The 17,655-nt window shown below is 64.2% G+C and overlaps 4 protein-coding genes across 4 annotated transcripts; 2 read left to right on the top strand and 2 right to left on the bottom strand.

The window, feature by feature from the left end:
- Positions 1 to 1,824: 1,824 nt before the first annotated feature.
- EMIHUDRAFT_111129 (hypothetical protein) lies at positions 1,825 to 2,712 on the bottom strand (the record flags this gene model as incomplete). Its single annotated transcript, XM_005787134.1, has 1 exon — positions 1,825 to 2,712. The coding sequence occupies one exon, from the start codon at positions 2,710 to 2,712 to the stop codon at positions 1,825 to 1,827; it is 888 nt and encodes a 295-aa protein (XP_005787191.1).
- Positions 2,713 to 4,724: 2,012 nt separating this feature from the next.
- On the top strand, positions 4,725 to 5,282 carry EMIHUDRAFT_56719 (hypothetical protein; the record flags this gene model as incomplete). Its single annotated transcript, XM_005787133.1, has 1 exon — positions 4,725 to 5,282. A coding segment is annotated over one exon (558 nt), but the record flags the coding sequence as incomplete, so codon positions are not given.
- A 2,584-nt stretch (positions 5,283 to 7,866) lies between these two features.
- Positions 7,867 to 12,385, bottom strand: EMIHUDRAFT_111127 (hypothetical protein; the record flags this gene model as incomplete). The annotated part of the gene is made up of 5 exons (XM_005787132.1): positions 7,867 to 8,431; positions 9,141 to 10,307; positions 10,725 to 10,763; positions 11,029 to 11,490; positions 11,658 to 12,385. The coding sequence occupies 5 exons, from the start codon at positions 12,383 to 12,385 to the stop codon at positions 7,867 to 7,869; spliced, it is 2,961 nt and encodes a 986-aa protein (XP_005787189.1).
- Positions 12,386 to 13,016: 631 nt separating this feature from the next.
- On the top strand, positions 13,017 to 14,735 carry EMIHUDRAFT_111126 (hypothetical protein; the record flags this gene model as incomplete). The annotated part of the gene is made up of 3 exons (XM_005787131.1): positions 13,017 to 13,170; positions 13,929 to 14,101; positions 14,421 to 14,735. 3 exons carry the CDS (start codon positions 13,017 to 13,019, stop codon positions 14,733 to 14,735), a joined length of 642 nt encoding a protein of 213 aa, XP_005787188.1.
- Between the last annotated feature and the right edge of the window lie 2,920 nt (positions 14,736 to 17,655).

Genomic DNA, 17,655 nt, shown 5'->3' with positions numbered 1-17,655 from the left:
CCTCGATCGGCACGCCTGTGGCCGACGCCGTGGACGAGCCCTCGAACATGGGCGTGATGGTCGAGTCCGTCACCGCACTACCCCTCGAGCTGTCCACCGGGCCGGCGATTGACTCAGGTAGCGGAGCAGAGTACGCCATCGAGGAGGACCCGCTCCAGCCGATCTACCGCAAGGTCGCGGGCGACATGTTCCGCGCGGTGAATAACATCGACGTGCCCAAGACGGTCCCGCTCGTCCTCTCGTACACGTGCATCATGCTCGCCATGTACGTGGCGCGCATGGACGCGATGCAGGCACACGCGCTTGTCGGGCATGTCAAGGTCGTCGACGCGTACGACACGACCGCCGGTGTGAACATGCCGGGATCGTATGCCGCTGGCGTCGACTCCAAGGCGGGCATGAACATGTTCCCGACGCCCGACTTCTTCCCTCACGGGTGGCGCGAGCCCGAGAAGCCCATCTACATCCGCTGCGCAAACAACGACTACCTCAAGGCGAAGGGCGTCGGCACCGCGTACGCCTTCGCGCTGGCTGACCCGACCAAGCCGCAGGACACCAAGGTTGTGAACACCGAGTGGGTGAACGCGCTGTACGCGCCCGGACTCGCCATGCCTCTCGTCAGCGTCAAGGAGTGCAAGGCGCAGAACATCGTGGTCCGCTTCGACCTCTGCCCACCACGCCTCAACTACCCCTCCGGGCAGACCATCTACTTCGGGGAGGACTTGTTTCAACATCCACCTGATGCCGCTCGGCGCATCCGTCGGCGCCAACGCCGCCAAGTGTGTTGAAGACCGACGACCGCGCAGCCGTCTAGTCTACGGCCACACACACACACATAGTGTCCTTACCACCCCTGGACTGCATCTGCGCAGTTTCGTACCGCTGCGGCGCGGTTTTGCAAAAACCGTTCTGCAGCGGCGCGGTTTTGCCCTTCACCCGCAGCCTGGATTGATAGTCATTGTGGGTGTGGGGGCCGCGAACACGGCCGCGCTGCGCGTCGCCGAGGACCCGGTCATGCACGACAAGACGAAGCACATGAAAGACAAAAAGAAAACAGACACAGAGGAGGGATGGGCGGACGCCACGCCGCCACCACACTCCACAGGCCTTGACTAAAGTAGAGGGTCCGCAGCGTCCTAATCTAAAATCTGAGGATTCAGGATTGAGGCATCGCTTCAGTGAGGCCAAAGTGAGTTTATGGATGTGTGAGAACGGTATGGGACACGAGGAGTCACGCGGACCGACTCGTCGGTGACTCTGCTGCACGCCGTTTCAGAATTTTCTCAGCGTGAGCGAGACGTGGAAGAGTGCCACCGTCGGGTAGGACGGGTCGGCCCGGAGTATCAGAGTAGCCGTCGTGGTCGCGGCGAGCAGCGCCGGCCACTCCGGCGCCGCGTCGGCAACATGGGAGCATGTCCACCGCCACTTCGGTCTTCGCGGTCGCAACGCTGTTTGTCGCCCGAAACGCCGCATATCCCTCTGGCGGGCCAAAGATCGACTCGCATGTCGATTTCGACTTGACGGCAGCATGGAGGCATCACGTCTCCATGCTGCCGTCAAGTCGGAGCCAGTCTGCGGCGATCACCGCGCTCGCAGGAGGTACATGCGAGCTTTTCAGAGTCAAGCGAATAGCGATTGCGGCGAAATCCCACACTCGTGGAATTTTGGGGCGCTGTGGACCCTCTACGCTTGACTCTTTACGTAAACGCACAACCCCGGGCCCCGAAATCGCACAGTGATGACAGTGACATGCAACACGGGGTCCCATTGACTCTTTACACTGTACTTTCTCCGCGTCCAGATGTGGCTTACGGTTGTTGGGCATCACCCCTCCTTTTTACGCATCCGCTGTGCGTGCGAGAAGAGAATGAGGGGCTGGTTCCCGCCCACCCTCTGGAAAAAGCGCTCCAGCTGCAGCGGCTCCGAGTACGCAGCGGTGATCATGACCACGTCGACCTGCGTCGGGGAGACGCGCCGATAGGAGATGAAGTGGCAGTACTCGCCGTTGATCGACCTCTGGGGCGAGAACGTGACCTGCTTCAGCGCCTCGGTCGTGTAAAACAGGTCCTCACGAGGCGCCTCCGTCTCGCGCGCGTTCACAAAGAGCTCGATGCGGTCGGCATTCTTCGTCAGCCCGGGCGCAAAGACGAGCTTGACCCTGTTGGGGTTGCCTGCGTTGGAGCCGAGCAAGCCGGGGTTGCCGCGGTCCGCCTTGTACTCGATGTACTCGATCGCGTCATACCCTAGCCCCCCTCGGATGGCGCTGTTCAGGTTGGCGGCCCGGTCCTCGCGCACGTAGCCCTCGGCGTCGCGCGCCCACCGCATCGTGAACCGCACGCCCTCCTTCCCGACATTCGGGAGGGATGCGATGGACAGCTTCTTGAAGCCGGGCACGTCGCCCTCGGCCATCAGGGCGTCGCGCGGGATCACGTCCTTGAGCGGCATCTCGTAGCCGGCGAAAGTCTGCTCGACACTCCACTCGCCCACGAGCCAGTCGGGGTATTTGGCTTCCGCTGGCGCCTGCAGGCCCGAAGTGCGCGGCTTCGTCAAGAAGGACGGGTTCTGCGAATCCAGTCGCGCCTTGATGGACGACGGCGGCGAGGCGATGGCTGTCGGCGGCGAGGCGGACGGCGCGGGCAGCGGCGCCAGCAGCGGCAGCAGAGGCGCCCAGGCGGCCGTGGAGAGCAGAGACCGTCGGCTCGGTGGCTGCATAGGCACAGGAGCCTTCGCAAGGTCTTGACACAAGATGCCGATTTGACGCGTGGGAGGTCGTGGAGGTCGGTCGGCGAAACTGCACTCACTACTCCAAGCAAGAGCCGGTCATAAAAAGAATTCTCGGGCCCCACAGCACAGAACCCCGCCATAAAAACGGTATGGCGGTGGAGTGCTCTCTACTGCCGCGGGGCCCCTGTCGGTTCGGAGGCGCCAGGCGGCCGCGCGCTTGAAGCCGACGTCGACCGGCTGCTCTCGCGGCGCCGAGACGCCGCTTTGGTCACGTCTCGCGCGCTGCGAGGTGCCTTTTGGCATGTGAGCGCTTGCCATAGACGCCAGGATGGTTGGCTTCCACGCCTGCGGCCGCGGGCGAGCGGGCGGGCACGCATGGCTCGGCGAGACGCTCTGCGCTGCGGAGCCACACCCTTCGAGCCGCATCCCGTCGGCACCGTCCCTGAGTGCGTCCCGCCTTGGCGGCACACACTCTCGACGAGGACAGTCCGGCCTACGGGAACGTGTCGCGCGCCGGCGACGGTTGCGGCGTCGTGGTTTCGAGTACGAAGCGAAGAAGGCACGACCATCGCCCTGCATCGCAGACCGGGCAAGGAGGGGCCTGCTCCCGTTCCGCGAGGAACAGGAGGTCTCCCCCCCTCGCCCGGCCTGAGCAGCGACGGCTGGAAGGCAGCCCCTTGAGTCGAGGGCGGCGCGACCATTGTGCCGCATCAAAGGCCAGAGGCCCCGGTCAGCACAGATGGTCGCGCCGCCCCGCTCCGCGTCGCCCGCCGCCGCGCCGCTCCGCCGCCCGAGGATTAATAATTAATAATTATTACCCGATTATTAATAATGTGTGTGTTTGTTTGTGTGTGTGTGTGTTTGTTTGCGCGGTGTCAGGGCAGGGCAGGGCATCCGCGAGCGGCAAGTGGCGTCGGCGACACGGCGAGGGCACGATGGTGAAGTCCACAGCGCAGCGTGCGCGGCAGCAGCCCCGCCGGTGGCCCCACGCCACATCAGCGGCGCTCTGAGTGAGTCAGGCTGCGCTGCACATCCTGCTGAGCACGCTCCCGACGAGCGTCGCGCCCCGCGGGCCCGCCGCAGGCGACGCGGGCGGCGAGCCGATGCGCGTGTCGTAGGCGTAGGCAGCGCTGGCGAAGCGAGGCGGCCGGCGCCGGCCCCCGAAGGCGGTTGCAGCAAGAGGAGCGAGGTAAAAGACACTGTTGAAAGGTTGGAGAGCAGCCTGCCGTCGAGCAGCGCGCCGCGCAAGCCCGCCGCCGTCGACCCGATCGAGAGCTCGTAGTCATGGTAGCATTCAGCGCGCCATCTCGCCCGAGACAGGCCGCTCTGGCCCCGTAGACCTTCCCAGAGAGCTTGGCGAGGCTGTACAGAGTGCCGAGAGCATGCTGGGCAGGCTCCCGTCGAGCGACGAGCCATGCTGGCTCGCCGCCGGCGGCGAGCTCGAAGACCCGCGCCGAGCTTCGCCGAGCCTGGCGTGCCCGCCCGCACGCCCGCGGCCGCAGGCAAGGAAGGCGAGCTTCCTGGCGTCTATGCCAAGCGCTCACATGCCAAAAGACACCTCGCAGCGCGCGTGACGTGACCGAAGCGGCACGCCTCGGCGCCGCGAGACCGAGAGCAGCCGGTCGACGTCGGCACCAAGCGCGCGGCCGCCGGGCGCCTCCGAACCGACAGGGGCGCCGCGGCAGTAGAGAGCACTCCACCCGCCATACCGTTTTTCTGGCGGGTTGAGATCCAACGTAGTGGCGCAAGGGTCTAGGCGAGCGATTCTCTCGAGGTCTCCATACAAAGCCAGCCAAGAGGCCAAAGGACTCGAGTGAGGTGTCGTGATGGGCAGGCTGGTCACCCTCACCATCCACAGCGGCTCGGGCGGCAGCGGCTCAGGCGTCAGGCTCGCCATCTCTCTCTGCGAACCTTGCGTCGCTGTGAGCATCGCGGCGGAAGCCTCTGGCGTTCGACTGAGCATCGATCGCGCAGGTCATGCTCTCGTCGATCGGCATCCATCGCCGGCGGCCGCAGCGCCGCCGCACGACTCGTCGCCGGTTCAGGCGCGGCTGGAGCTCGTGGCGCGCGAGCTCGGTCTCTCAAGCGCGCGCTTTTGCCGCACGCCGCAAGATTATTACGAGCACGAGCTCGAGTGGCGACGGGACGTCCTCGGCGCCTGCTCCACTGCGGCCCTCTGCAAGTCGATGATTATGGAAAACACGCGCCTCTCCGGCGTGAGCGCGGCGGAGGCGGCGGGCTTGGGCCGGTACAAGCGCGTGTGCGTTGTGCTTCAGTACGATGGCCCAAAGCTGGACAAGCACAAGCTGACCGACGTGGTTCGCGGCCTCGAGGGGAGGCACGCCGCCGCGAAGAGGCAGTACAGCTTGCGGATGGTCTCGGGAGAGGAGAGCCTGGCGCTTTCTGGCTTTGAGCACAACGCAGTGACGCCGCTCGGCATGGCGACGCCGATGCCGCTGCTTGTTTCTGAGCGGCTGCGTGGTTTGGCCGATGGCACGGCGTGGCTGGGCGGTGGCGAGCCGGACTTGAAGCTGCGCGTCGACATCAGACAGTTCGTGGCCAGCATGCAGACTGCATGGCCAGAGGTGCCGGTCGTGTTCGCTGACGTCGTCGGCCCGGAGAGAGAGACTTGACTTGCGCCGATACGCGCAGGGGATCAAAGTATCTGATATAGTTTATCTCTACATTTTTTATCGGTATTGTTTCTTGTCCTGAAAGCCAAGAGAGGAAAAGCTCAGCCCTCCCGGTCTCTCTCGAGACACGTCTGTCAGGTGGCCCCGGATCGGCCCGGAACGCGGTGAAGGCGCACCGCGTCTCCAAGTAGCAAGTTCCGTGCCGAATTCGACCGCCGCGGTTGTGCGGGATACGCAGTCGAGCGACACTCCCATTTGATGCAAATGGAGGTCCCAACCCGCACCTACATCACACGCGCCTTCCACGACAATGCGACGTCGCTTGCTTCCAAGTCGAAGTCACCAGGGAATGGCTCTTCCAGATGCGCCACTCCAACTCCAGCGACCTCGACCGCGTTGCCGTTGAGACCGCGAGACGATTAAGCCGCGCGAAGTAGGCCCTTTGAGGATGTGCGTCCACGAAACGGACTAACTGCCTTTCGTGTCGTAGACAGTGGGGCCTCCATTTGCTGGAGCTCGCACCGTGGCGGCCGCATTCTTCGCCCTCTCCGCAGCCAGCAGAGCCTTGAGCCGTTCGATGCTGCCAAGGCACGTCTTGAAATTGACGCATTGGAACCTCTCCTCTTCGGTGGGTGGGTCGCTGACGGCGGCAGGCTGGTCCCTGGCCGTGCGCTCCTGCGAAGCACTGCACTTACATTTGCCATCGAGCACATTGCAGCCACGACGGTCGATAGAGGACTGCTCACCGATGCAAGTCAAACCGGCCTGACACCCCAAGGGAGAAACGCAGCCCTCGCCGGCGCCGGGCAACTGCTCAGGGTGGTCACACCACCTGTTTCCACATCCGGGAAGGGGAACGACTGGCACTTGGGAGGCGCCATGCCAATCGCGACTCTGCATCCCAGAGCACGCGCCCCGTCCCACCCAGCACCCCTTTTGGTCCGACCAAACCCAAGAGCTGCACGCCGCCGACTCGCAGCAACTCAGCTTGCACGCATGTGAGGAAACCGCTGATTTGTTGTGCTCAAAGTTGCGGCACTGCACTCCGCGGATGACGTTAGCAAACCTACTGGTGTCGCATTGTGGCGCCTGCCCTGAACTCGACTGCTTAAGAGAACAGCATGGCTGTGCAGCAGCAAGCGCCACCAACAGCTTCCTCATCCCACTGTTGCCTCTTAGAGCGCGCCTCGCGCTCCACACCACAGATATGGGAGTTAGGGGCCCCCTTAGCCAATACCAACCGCGCCAAGAAGCTCTGCTCCAATGGGGGAATGTTGGAGAGTGTGAACTCAAACCTACTTCCTGACCGTAGCCTGACCGTCCTTGTGTAACCGTCTCATGTTTGGTTTGTCCTGCCGCGCACATTGTCATCGACTTGTATCCGACTTGGTGGCTGTGGTGATGTAGCGATGGTGTGGGTCTCTAGTGACCTATACAGCTCCTTCCTCCGTGTTCCGTCTCCTGACAGCAGCTAGGGGACTGGCGCGCACTGGCGCTAACACAGGAATCTCACGGGAGCCGCAGATAAGAGTTTCACAATGCCCTGGGCACAATCAATGGCCGGTAGAATTCTACAACCGATAAGAATTTTACAAAGCCCTGTCTGTCAGCAGTCCATCCACCTCCGGCCGGGTTATGTACTTTTAGCTTACTGGGAGAAAAGGGAGAGGGGGTTGTGTATGTTCGTAAGAGCTACATCGGAGGACCCCTCCCCAAAGCCCCACCCCGTCCCGACCCACCCCGCCCTCCCCGCCGGACCCTCCCCAAAGAACTTCAAAGACGGGGTTCTGCTTCTTCATTTTTATTAACCAACAAGAAATCACGACTCTCTGCTTCTTAGCCCCCTGGCCCTGGATGTGCGGTTACTGACTGCACTCCAAGTGCTCCAAGTGCCGGGACTGCGTGACCTGAGTAACGACATGACTTGGCGGCAAATGATCGGAGTGGGCGTCAGAAGAGTCGTCATTGCCGCTTGCGCGAGTGCGACGGTGTATCATTCACTTTATGCCACCGTTGCATATCCGTATCATTCACTTTATGCCACCGTTGCATATCCGGATATGCAACGGTGGCATAAAGTGAATGATACACCGTCGCAGCGAGGAGAGCTCGATAGACTCGAGGGGCCAAAATATGGGCGGCGGCACAGACGGCGGCGGCCACCCCCAGCCCCACCCAGACGCCGTAGGCATATGACTGTAGGGCCCCAGAAGGCTAGCTGGTAGCTTCATTTGTAGTAGCACAGCCGCCGGTGCTAGAGAGAGGTCCGCAGAGGTGGGGCGGGAGGGTTGAGAGAGAGAGACCCATGACCATCCCATGACTCCATGGACCACACTCACATGTCACATGCACATTGTAAGGATTTTGTTATACCTAGGGGGGGATATGGTGATTTTTGAATGAACGCCTCGCGCAAAACCACCGCTACCATGCCACAGAAGACCCTTGTGGGCTATCCAGAACACCTAAGATCATGCCCTAGCTCTAAAGTGGGCCCGAGATACGCCAGCTAAACCCCGGATTTTTTCCGGCAGCGGGCCAGCCGGTGCCGGAGGAGCTCCATCTCGGTCTCACCATCTCGCTCTTCGTTGTACTCGCCCCAAAGAAGGCGGTTTTCCGCCCAGCGGCCGGGGTACCACTCGTGCCACCCCTCCTCTCGCCACCAAGGCCGCCTCCCGCCGAAGAGCCCCTTGGTCCGCTCAGTGTCGCCCACGCGCACGCAGTAGTCGTCGGCGAGCCGGGCCAGCCACGCCATCTTCACCTTGAGCTCGATCTCCTCCTTTGACTCCGTGCCCGACTGCTCCGCCTCAATCTTCAGCTGCAGCGCCGCGAGGGCCCTCACCTCGGGGTCTGGGTGCCGGAGGCAGGGATGATCGGGCGCTGCCGGCTCGACTGCCGGCTCGACCTCCCTTTCCGGCGAGTTGTCGGGCGCGGCGGGCGGCTCCGGCGCCTCGGTGGCGCCCGTGGGCTCGACGGAGACAGCGGCCGCCTCGGCGGCCTTGCGCCGCTTGCGCCTCTCCGCATCCCCCGTCATGCCCGACTTCCTGCCCATCGCGCCGAGTTGTGTACCGTTCCTGAGGGCGGAGGTGGCGGCAAGGCTTAGCACCGCGCTGGTGCAGGTGTGGCACCACGGGAGGAAGCTGCATCAATCGTCAGCGGAGCCGGGAATGCGACACCTCGGAGCTGGGAGGTACACAAAGAGGCCAAAACCGAACAGAATGGCGGCCACCTGCCCGAGCCAGAGCAGCCCAAGAAAATTTATTTTTACACTGAGCCATATCCCCCCCTATTATACCCTCATGGCACATGGGGCACAAGAAAGAGGCTCTACGGGGTCTGTGTGCGGTCTGTGCTGCTGTCGGGCTGTCAGCGCTGGGCTGTCAGGCCACTTGTGTGCTGTCGGGCTGTCAGGCAGCTGTCAGGCTGTCACGTTAGGGCCTGACAGCGACGGGTCGCCTCGCCTGTCAGGCTCTGCTGTCACGTGTCAGGCTGTCAGAGATATACGTGCTGTCAGACCACTGTCAGAGAAAGTGCTGGCAGTGCTGTCAGCGCTGTCAGGCTGTCGGGGCACGGGGGCACTGTCAGGCGCTGACCGCTGTGTCCCCGGCCCCCCGGGGTTTGCTGTTGGGTCAGGCTGTCAGACCAGGGCTCAGTCCTTGAGACGCGCGCAATAAAAAAGAAACCAACATCATTCGCGATACGGCTCGAGGCCACCTAACCCACCTTGCACCTCATGTGTCGAGGGTATGCGAGCCAAAACCACCGGCAACACCCAACCCTCACCCTGCCGGCGACGGCCCCTTGGCCCCCACCAATCCGCCCCAAGGCCCGCGGTCGCCCACGCCGTCGGCGGCCTCCTCTCCCTCCGCGCTGCTCACGCGTGCCGGCGCCCGGCGCAGCCAGTGGTCGACAACCCAAGGCGCGGGGCGCGTGTCCGACGGCGCCCGCGGCGCCCGCGAATAGTGCTCGGACCAAGCCGCGCGACGCGGCGCCGGCAAGCCGCCCACCGCCGCATCAAAGACGCAGAGCGGCGCGAGGCGGCCGTCTGGCCGAAAGTCGTCGCCCACCGCCAGCGAGCGAGGGCGCCGCTCCCGCTCTCGCGGCGTCGCCAGCGCCGCCTGCACGTACCGCACGCCGTCGACGCGGCCGTCCCACCCGAAGTGCGTGTGCCCGAACACGTGCAGGTCCGGCCTGAGGGCGGCGACGCGGCGGCCGAGCGGGCGCGAGCCCACCGCCTGCATCAGTGGCGGGTAGACGAGGTACCGCTTCTCCGGCACGAGCTCGATCCGCGGCACAAAGTGGGAAAAGGAGACGACGGCGGCGGCCTCCTCGGCGGCAAAGTCCTCGCCGAGCGGCGTGAGGCCGGCGCGGCCCGCCGCCTGCGCGGCGGCGCGACCGGCGCGGCCGTCGTTGAGCGCGTCGAACCACTCCGCGAGCGGCTCGCCGCCGCACTCCAGCGGCTCCGGCCAGCGCGTGGCCTTGTAGTCGCTGACGCTAGCGCGGGCGGACGGCAGCCGCAGTCGCGTCACGTCGGGCTCCGTGTCAAAGCTGGCGTGGTAAAAGGAGAGGAGCGGCACGACGGCGACCTGCGAGCCGCCCACCGAGACTCGCTGCGGCGTCGTCAGCACGCCGAGCGACTCGCACACGCGCTCGAGCCGCTCGAGCTTGGCGACGGAGTCCGCGCCCTCGGAGCCGTCCTTGCGGCACCACAGGTCGTGGTTGCCCGGCACGAAGAAGACGGCGCCGAACGCGCTGCTCAGCAGCGCTAGCGTCTCCTCAAAGCGGGCGAGCTTCTCGGACACGTCGCCAGCGAGGAGGAGCACGGAGCTGGAACAGGACGGGCTCGCGGCGAGGGCCTCGCACCACGCAAAGTTGGATGCATGGTCGGTGTGGACGTCCGAGACGGCGACGATGCGCTCGAGGGGAGGGGAACTCCGCATCGGCGCCAGCCTGGAGCAACTCCGCACCGAGGGGTGCAGCACGCCTCTCCGGATAGTCCCAGCCGACTCCGGCTGCAGGCTGTGCGAGTAGGGGCGTAGGTCGCACTTTTCGAGGATCGCTGGCCGACGCTCGCAAAGAATTTTACAAGTGGCATTCGCACGACACTGGGCGACGGCTAGCGCACCACACACCTCTCCTTAAAATCCCTGTGTGGTGGCGGCGTGCCGTCCTCCCATCCCTCCCTTGGGTTGTCTGTTTTCTTTCTTTCTTTCTTTGGGCACGGGACTGGCGCGCACGCAAAGAAACCCCTCCGTCACGCTCGGCTGGACGGCGTGCGCTTCTACCTGTGCTCCTGGGGGTACTGCACGGAGGAGGAGCTCCAGAAGGCGCGAGATGAGCCGCGCGTCGAAGTGCTGGACCTCGCACAGTTTGCGCAGCCGCAGGTCGTCGCCGCGGTCTCGTGACCTGTACGGTGGCCGGGCGAACGCTCGGGGCCGCAGACAAAGTTTCCGCTGCCATGTGCTCCCCAAACTGCACACTCCCCCCCCCCCTGTTAAATTCCTAAGTTCCCGCAAATGCGGATACGATACGGCATACGGGTAGTATGCGGTCGATTCTTTCGACGCGGAAAAGGGCGGGCCGAAAACCGCGGTAAAGCTAATGTCACATGTCTGATGTGAACCGAATGATTTGGCATTTGCTTGGCGCATGATGTTCAGGTCACACCAACCCTGGATAGGTCGCTTTGATCGCCGCCCACACCGTCGGAAGCTCCTCCTGAGCGGCAGCGTCGCCGCGCGTCAGGCGGCGCAGCAGCGCTTCGAGCGCGCGCCACGCGGGCGTGTCGAGCGACGCCGGCGGGAGCGCACGGCTCGCCACGCGCGGGAAGAGCTCGAGCGGGTCGGGGCTGCGGAAGTCGGACGTGCGCAGAGCGGCGAGGCCCGGTAGGTCGCACCAGAGCGCCCCCGCCGACTCCCAGTCCGGCACCGACTTTGGGAGCGGATCGTCCTCGTCGGCCTCGGCGGTGAGCACGACTCGCATCACGCTCGGCGCCACGTCGTCATCGACCATGAAGCGCACCACGCCCGTCGGACGCACATTCACGCCCGCCTCCTCCTCGCTCTCGCGCCTTGCCGCGTCCTCGAGCGACTCGCCAGCGTCGACGCGACCGGCGGGCAGCCAATAGTTGGGCCTGGCAGAGGGGCGGGCAGCCAATGGTTGGGCCTGGCAGAGGGGCGCGATAGGCGGGTTGGCACGGGTGGACGTGGGATGATCTCTGGTCCGCCGCGACTGTTGAGAGTGGGCGCGACGGCGGGTGTGGGGTCCGCTGGGGGGTCGGTGGGCATCCAAGTCGGGAACCGTCCGCCCGCAATGGCCGCGGGCTCGTTGACAAGAAGGAAAGCGCCGTCGGAGCGCCGTCGCGCCACCACCCATGCGAAGGCGGCGTACGGCGCCGGCGGCGGCTCGCGTCCGGCAGGCGAGCATCCCGGGCACTCGCGCATCAGGTGGACCGCGAGCGGGCAGCGTTGCAGCCGCGTGGCGCACAGCGGACAGCTCGTCGGCGAGGCGCCGTTGGGATGCGTCGCGTGGTGGAAGGTCAGATGCTCACGCAGCACGTCACCAGTGAGATCAGACAGGCCGCACTCCGGGCAGTGGTGTTCGCCGCCGCTCAGGACGGTTCGCGCCACCGTGCGGAGCGCCGTCTCGACCGCGGCGTCGCCTGCTGTTACCATCATGGCGCCGCCGTCGAAGCACTGCAGTCGGAGCTGCGGGTCAGCTGCCGCTGTGTGGCTGCGGACGATTGCAAACGTACGCGGTAGGGCCTTCTTGCAGAAACGGAGCACGGGCCACGCGCTCGTGGCGTCGTCAGTGCCGAGAGCGCACACGACCGCCGCGAGCGACGGCTCGCCACCTCGCGATTGCAGATGCTTCAGCGCCTGCGCCGCCGTCGTTGCCCAGACTGCTTCCAGACCGACATTTTGTGCCGCTTGGCTTATGTTTTGTGCAGCATCAGCGCCGGCGAGGATGACGACCCGTACGCGGGTCGTGCTCTCGTGGGCGCCGGCGGCCTTCGCAAAGCATTGCATATGACCCACACTTGGTGCTCAAGGGAGGTTTCCGGGGTTTCCAGGAGAAAGTGGGTCAAAAATGACCACCGAGACGTGTAGGCGCGTATCTTAGCTAAGGCTCGCGCCCTGACGTGTAAGTGCTCATGTGCACCGAGCCCATATACGCACCTGCAAGTGTGGACGCGAGTATTAACTAAGATGAGCGCCCACACATGAGGATGCGCGTCTGCGTCCAGGTAGCCCAGATACGCGTCTTCGTGTCTGGGCGCTTATCTTGAGTAAGGCTCGCGCCTACACGTGTAGCTGCGTATCTTGAGATGAGCGCCCACGCTTGTGGCGCCTATCTTAGCTAGTACTCGCGGTGTCGGCGTGGGTGCTTGGCGGTCAGCATACGCTCCCACACATGCAGACGCGAATATTAGTCAATATGAGCGCTCACACGTGCAGGCGCGTATGTTGACATACGCACCTCCTGCGCATATGGCGCTCAAAAGTGAATAGTTTTGGGTGATACGCGCTCAAGTCGCCTGTGTCATCTGTCCCTGGCTTGCTGGGCGCTGCTTTATGGCGGATCTCCTTGATGTCGCGGAGGATATGATGCCGGCGCCGAGGTGCCCGCGGCGGCCGGGTAGCAAAGCGTTCAAACCACATGGCGGTCAGCAACATCGAGTGGAAAGACGTGGCGACGGTCGTCGAGCCAGCCGTGGCCAAGTGTCTCAACCCCGGCCAAACGACATCCGCACTCGTGGCACCGACAGCAACTGCAATATGGCGGAAGCGCGGAGCCACCGAGCAGAACGCCGGTCAGCACACACCGGAGAACGCGACCGAATTGACGATGACAACGTCATTAGCAGAGGTTGAGGGCCGCGCGCTACAACTGTACTCTCGGACATGTTGCGCTGCGCTAGCGCCTTCTTCATAGCGTTCGCAGAGCGCTGCTCAGAAGCGAGCTCCTTGGTCTGTGACCGCAACTTCTCTTCCAACTCCTGCCGGGGAGCAGCATCTCAGCAGTCGCACTACTCGCGGCTGCATGGATGTCCGAGCCCTTTAGCGTGGTTTGCGCGTCTGTGCTGACGAGAGTGCGGGAGATGCTGCCCTCGTGCTGAACGGAGATTGCGCCAGCGGTAGCAGTGCTGCTTCGGCACACAACAACATTGCTCGTGGCCGAGCTGGCATAAGCCGCCGCACCAGCCTCTGCGGCTGCAGCGATGCTTCGGACCGCGTCGAGCACCGCGCCTGTATCGTGCATGAGCACAGCCTCGCTCGAACATACTGAGGTTGGCTATTCCGAGTTCGTTGAGCAGGCGCTCCAGCACAATGCTGAGCTGCGTCGGTGCCATTTGTCGACGTGTCCAAGGGAACGGACGTCGCCGAAAGTCCTTCCAAAAGTACGTCTAACGCCTCCAAGTGCCTCCTGCTAGCTGGGGCACGCTCCCATGCGGCTGGGGGGCGCTCTCCAGCTCGATTTGGGCGCTTTTCGCGCGATTTTACGGAATTACGGATTGGAGGGGGGTGGCGGCACATAGGGGGAGGGGGAGACGCCGATCCGGGAATCAAGTTGGTGCCGGCTACGGCGGGGACTATCGCTACGCCAGGGAAGACAAGGGCGTTGACGTGCAGCTGCTGCTGTTCGAATCGTTCGGCGGGTTCGGAAAGGGGGTCCGCGAGATCCTCCGGAAGGCGGCGGACGTGCTACAGAACAAGCTGACGCGGGCCCAGTACCTCGATGAGGTGACTTGGACCACTAAGAATTGGCTGGGGCTGCAGAAGCAGCGTATCTCAGTCCACAGTCGTTCTTCACACGGCAATCGCAGAGCAGGTTGTGAATGAGCTTGCCTGTGGCGGGGGTGGGCGGGTGCACGGAGCTAAGTGCCTCGCCACTCTCGCAGGAGTCGCTTAGGCGGCTCCCGTGGTGTACCTGTGTAAGTGCCAGTGCGAGCCAGTCCCGTGCCCAGTGTTGTGCGAGGGAGCTTTGTTGTAAAATTCTTTCTTTCTGTGTGTGAGTGACACCTGTTCCTTCCCGTGAAATCCTTTGTGGTTTTCTGAGAAGGGCGACTACCGGTTCGCGCGGGAGAAGAATTGCGACCTGCGTTTGCTCGACTTCGAGACGTTCGGCGGCTTCGGGGACGGCGTCCGCAAAATTCTTCGGCAGGCGGCGGACCAGCTGAGTAACAAACTTTCGCACGCTCAGCACCTCGATGAGGTCACATGGACCACCAAGAACTGGCACGGGCTGCAGATGCAGCGCTTGTCTGTCGTCCTCCACACCGCCGTGGCGTGGCAGACGGTGAACGAGCTAGCGTGCGGGGACAGCGGCATTGTGCACGGTGCTAAGTGCATTGCCGTTCTTAACGGAGTCGCTTAGGCGGCTCCGGTGGTGTGCCGGTGATAGTACTAGCACGCGCCAGTTCGCACCTGTGTCGAGCCTGTGTGCTGTGAGAGAGACTTGGAGCACTTGGAGTGCAGTCATTAACCGCACATCCAGGGCCGGGGAGCTCAGAAGCGCACCCAGCGGGCCGGATGATTGGCATCGGGTTGCGGGCAAGAGAGCCCTAGCCCAGGGGGTGCGCGTTCGCAGGGAGAGGGCCGTAAAGTAAACACGGGTCTCCGAGGGTTGGCTCCGCGCTCCGGGTTTCCCCTAGCAGCAGACCGCCCCCTCTACTCGGAGCTATAATGAACACCAGAGAGACTTCTTTTGTTTAAATTCTGAGCGTGACTTCGCGGCCGGAACCGCACCGCCACTTCACGCGCACCGCCGCCGCCAGACCTCTCCGCGACGAGATATGCTGACCGTACTCGTGATCTGCCTGCCAGCCTTCCTCCCAGCGCCGCCAGTGGGACGGGTTCGCCTCGGCAAGCGATGTGGCGCCAGCATCCCGCTCGCCGGCGTCTCGGTTCTGGAACGCAGCAGTCGGTCTGCCGTTGTCATGGCTGACGACCCAGAGGCGGTCGCCAAGGCGGCGGCGGCGGCGGCAAAGGCAGCCGCCGCGAAGGCAGCCACAGCCACAAAAGAGAAGCTCGCGGATAAAGAGGAGGAGGGCGAAGATGCGGAAGCGGCTGCGGCGGCTGCGGAGGCCGAGAAGGCAAAGAAGGAGGCAGAGGCGAAGGCGAAGGCGGAGAAGGCTGCCGCTGCCAAGGCGGCGGCGGAGGAGAAGGCGGCGGAGGAGAAGGCGGCGGCGATGGCTGTCTTCGCGGACGAGGAGCTGGTGCTCCTCAAGAATATTGCCACTGTGCAGGAGCGCATCGACCTCCTCGCAGAGCGGGGCGTGCCCGAGGCGTCGGTCAAGGCAGCTTTGGCAGAGTGTGCAATCGAGCCCGTTTCCTACAGGCTAGCTGGGCGTTGGCCTGCGATGTTGCCTTCTCCCCTCCCTTCCCAATTGACGCCCCCCTCTTGAGTTGGCAGGCGCGACAAGTGGGGCCGCATCATCGCGCTCAACTCGGTGGAGTACTCCCCTCACGACAAGCCGCCGCCGTTCGACGCCTTCGGAGCGCGGCCCGATGGCCCAATCGTCAGGCCGCTTCCCGGCCGGACCTACTAGGGACGGCAACGACGCGCACCAGCACTAGAGCGCACGGCCTCGCGCTGGAGCTCGTGCGTGCAGCACCTCGCCTCTCCTCGCACGAACGAACGACGATGAAAGAAGGATGCCTCGAGAAGGATGCCAGAGGAGAGCTCCTGACGCTCCCACCCCTCCCTTGGGTTGTCTGTTTGGGAGCACTTCGAGAAGTTGTATTTCTCTTTCTTTGACGCACCGGATATCCGCTCGGCCGCGGCCGCCGGAGTCCGGACACACCTTGACCTTCTGTCATTCTCGCCCGCGGGCATCTCCTGGTCCTGCGGGGGCGTGCCACCTGAAGAAAGAAAGAAAGAAAACAGACAACCAAACGAGGGATGGGGGAAGAGGACAGGGTCGTCCCCAGACCCCACCTGCACGAGCAGGATTTTGGAAGGACGATCACAGGGGCACAGGTGGGGCTCTCCTCCTCTCCTGCTCCTGACAAGGGACACGCACGACAAGACAGACAGGCTCGCAGCGCGGTGCACGACGGTGGGGACTCCCAACTCCACTGGCGGTCTCATCTCAGTCTAGCGACCTGCCTCCAGCTTCAGGCAGTCTCTGCCACAGAAAGAAAGAAAGAAAGAAAACAGACAGGGGAGGGAGTCTCTGCCACCTTTCGGATTGCGCGGTAGTAAATTCTTCTTTCCAGTGCCCCCCTGGGTTGTGATGAGTGCCGGGTGTGCGGGTGCACGGGGGGACGACACTGCCTCGGCGGCGTGCACCTCGATCCTGTACCGTCGGGTACTTATTTTAAGAGCAGGTAAACAGCAATAGATCCGGGTGTAGTGCCGGATCAGTTCCTGGAGCCAGGGGGACCGATTCGCGCTTGCCAAAAGGGACCAATTGCTAGACACCCGGGCCGGGGGGGGGGAGGGGGTACAGGGGGGCCCGCACAGGTGGGCGAGCCAAACTCTGGCGGAGGCAGCCCGCTCACCCCCAGGCGCCCCTCGAACCGGAGGGTGGTCTGCCGCCGCTGCGCGGTCGGCGCGCCGAGCGCGGGAGACATATCAGCTTCGCGCCACAGGTGGGGGGACCGATTCTCAGCAAGTTTGGCAGCGCGGGCAGTGTGAAGGATCGATTGCTGTACAACGAGGGACCGATTCCGTGAGGGCTGGGTATCGATTAGGCCGCTTGAGGGCCGGATCTATTGCTGTTTACCTGCTCTTAAAATAAGTACCCGACGGTACCGTGTTTGTGATGACCCACCCTTCTTTCGTGAGTGCCGGTGCGAGTTCGCAGCCATGCCCAAGAGGCGGAAGCACGACCGCGCGCAGGCGGCGCCGCTGCCGCAGCTCGACGTGAGCAGCGCGGACGCGCTCCTGCGCAGTCTCGAGGCGGTGCCTAGCCGGTCTCACCCGGCCGTCGGCGAGGCGCTCACCGCCGCCCTGGCCGATGAGGCGGACGCCCACAGCCTGCTCCTCTCCGCCGTCGAGGCGCTGGCGGCGGGAATGCTGGCCCGCAAGAGCGGCCAGGCCGCCGCCAGCTGCAGGATGCTGCTGGACTGCCTGGCGCGGCTCTCGGCGCCGCCTGCTCCGGCTCTCCACGCACGCGCCGCCGCGCTGGCAGTCGCGCAGCCGCGCCTCTTTCGCAAGCTGTGCGCGGCGTTTGCGAGGTGGGCGTCCGTCGACGGGGGTGCGTTCGCCGGTCCAGCCGGCCTCGGCCAGTCGGACGCTCTCGCCGCCACGCAGAGCCTGATTGCGAGCGGGGAGGAGGCGGAGGCGGCGC

Source organism: Emiliania huxleyi (assembly GCF_000372725.1).
Source record: "Emiliania huxleyi CCMP1516 chromosome Unknown EMIHUscaffold_145, whole genome shotgun sequence".
In the NCBI taxonomy this organism is placed as follows: Eukaryota; Haptophyta; order Isochrysidales; family Noelaerhabdaceae; genus Emiliania; species Emiliania huxleyi.
The sequence above is the reverse complement of the archived record's forward strand: the minus strand, read 5'-3'. Positions and strand labels throughout refer to the sequence as shown.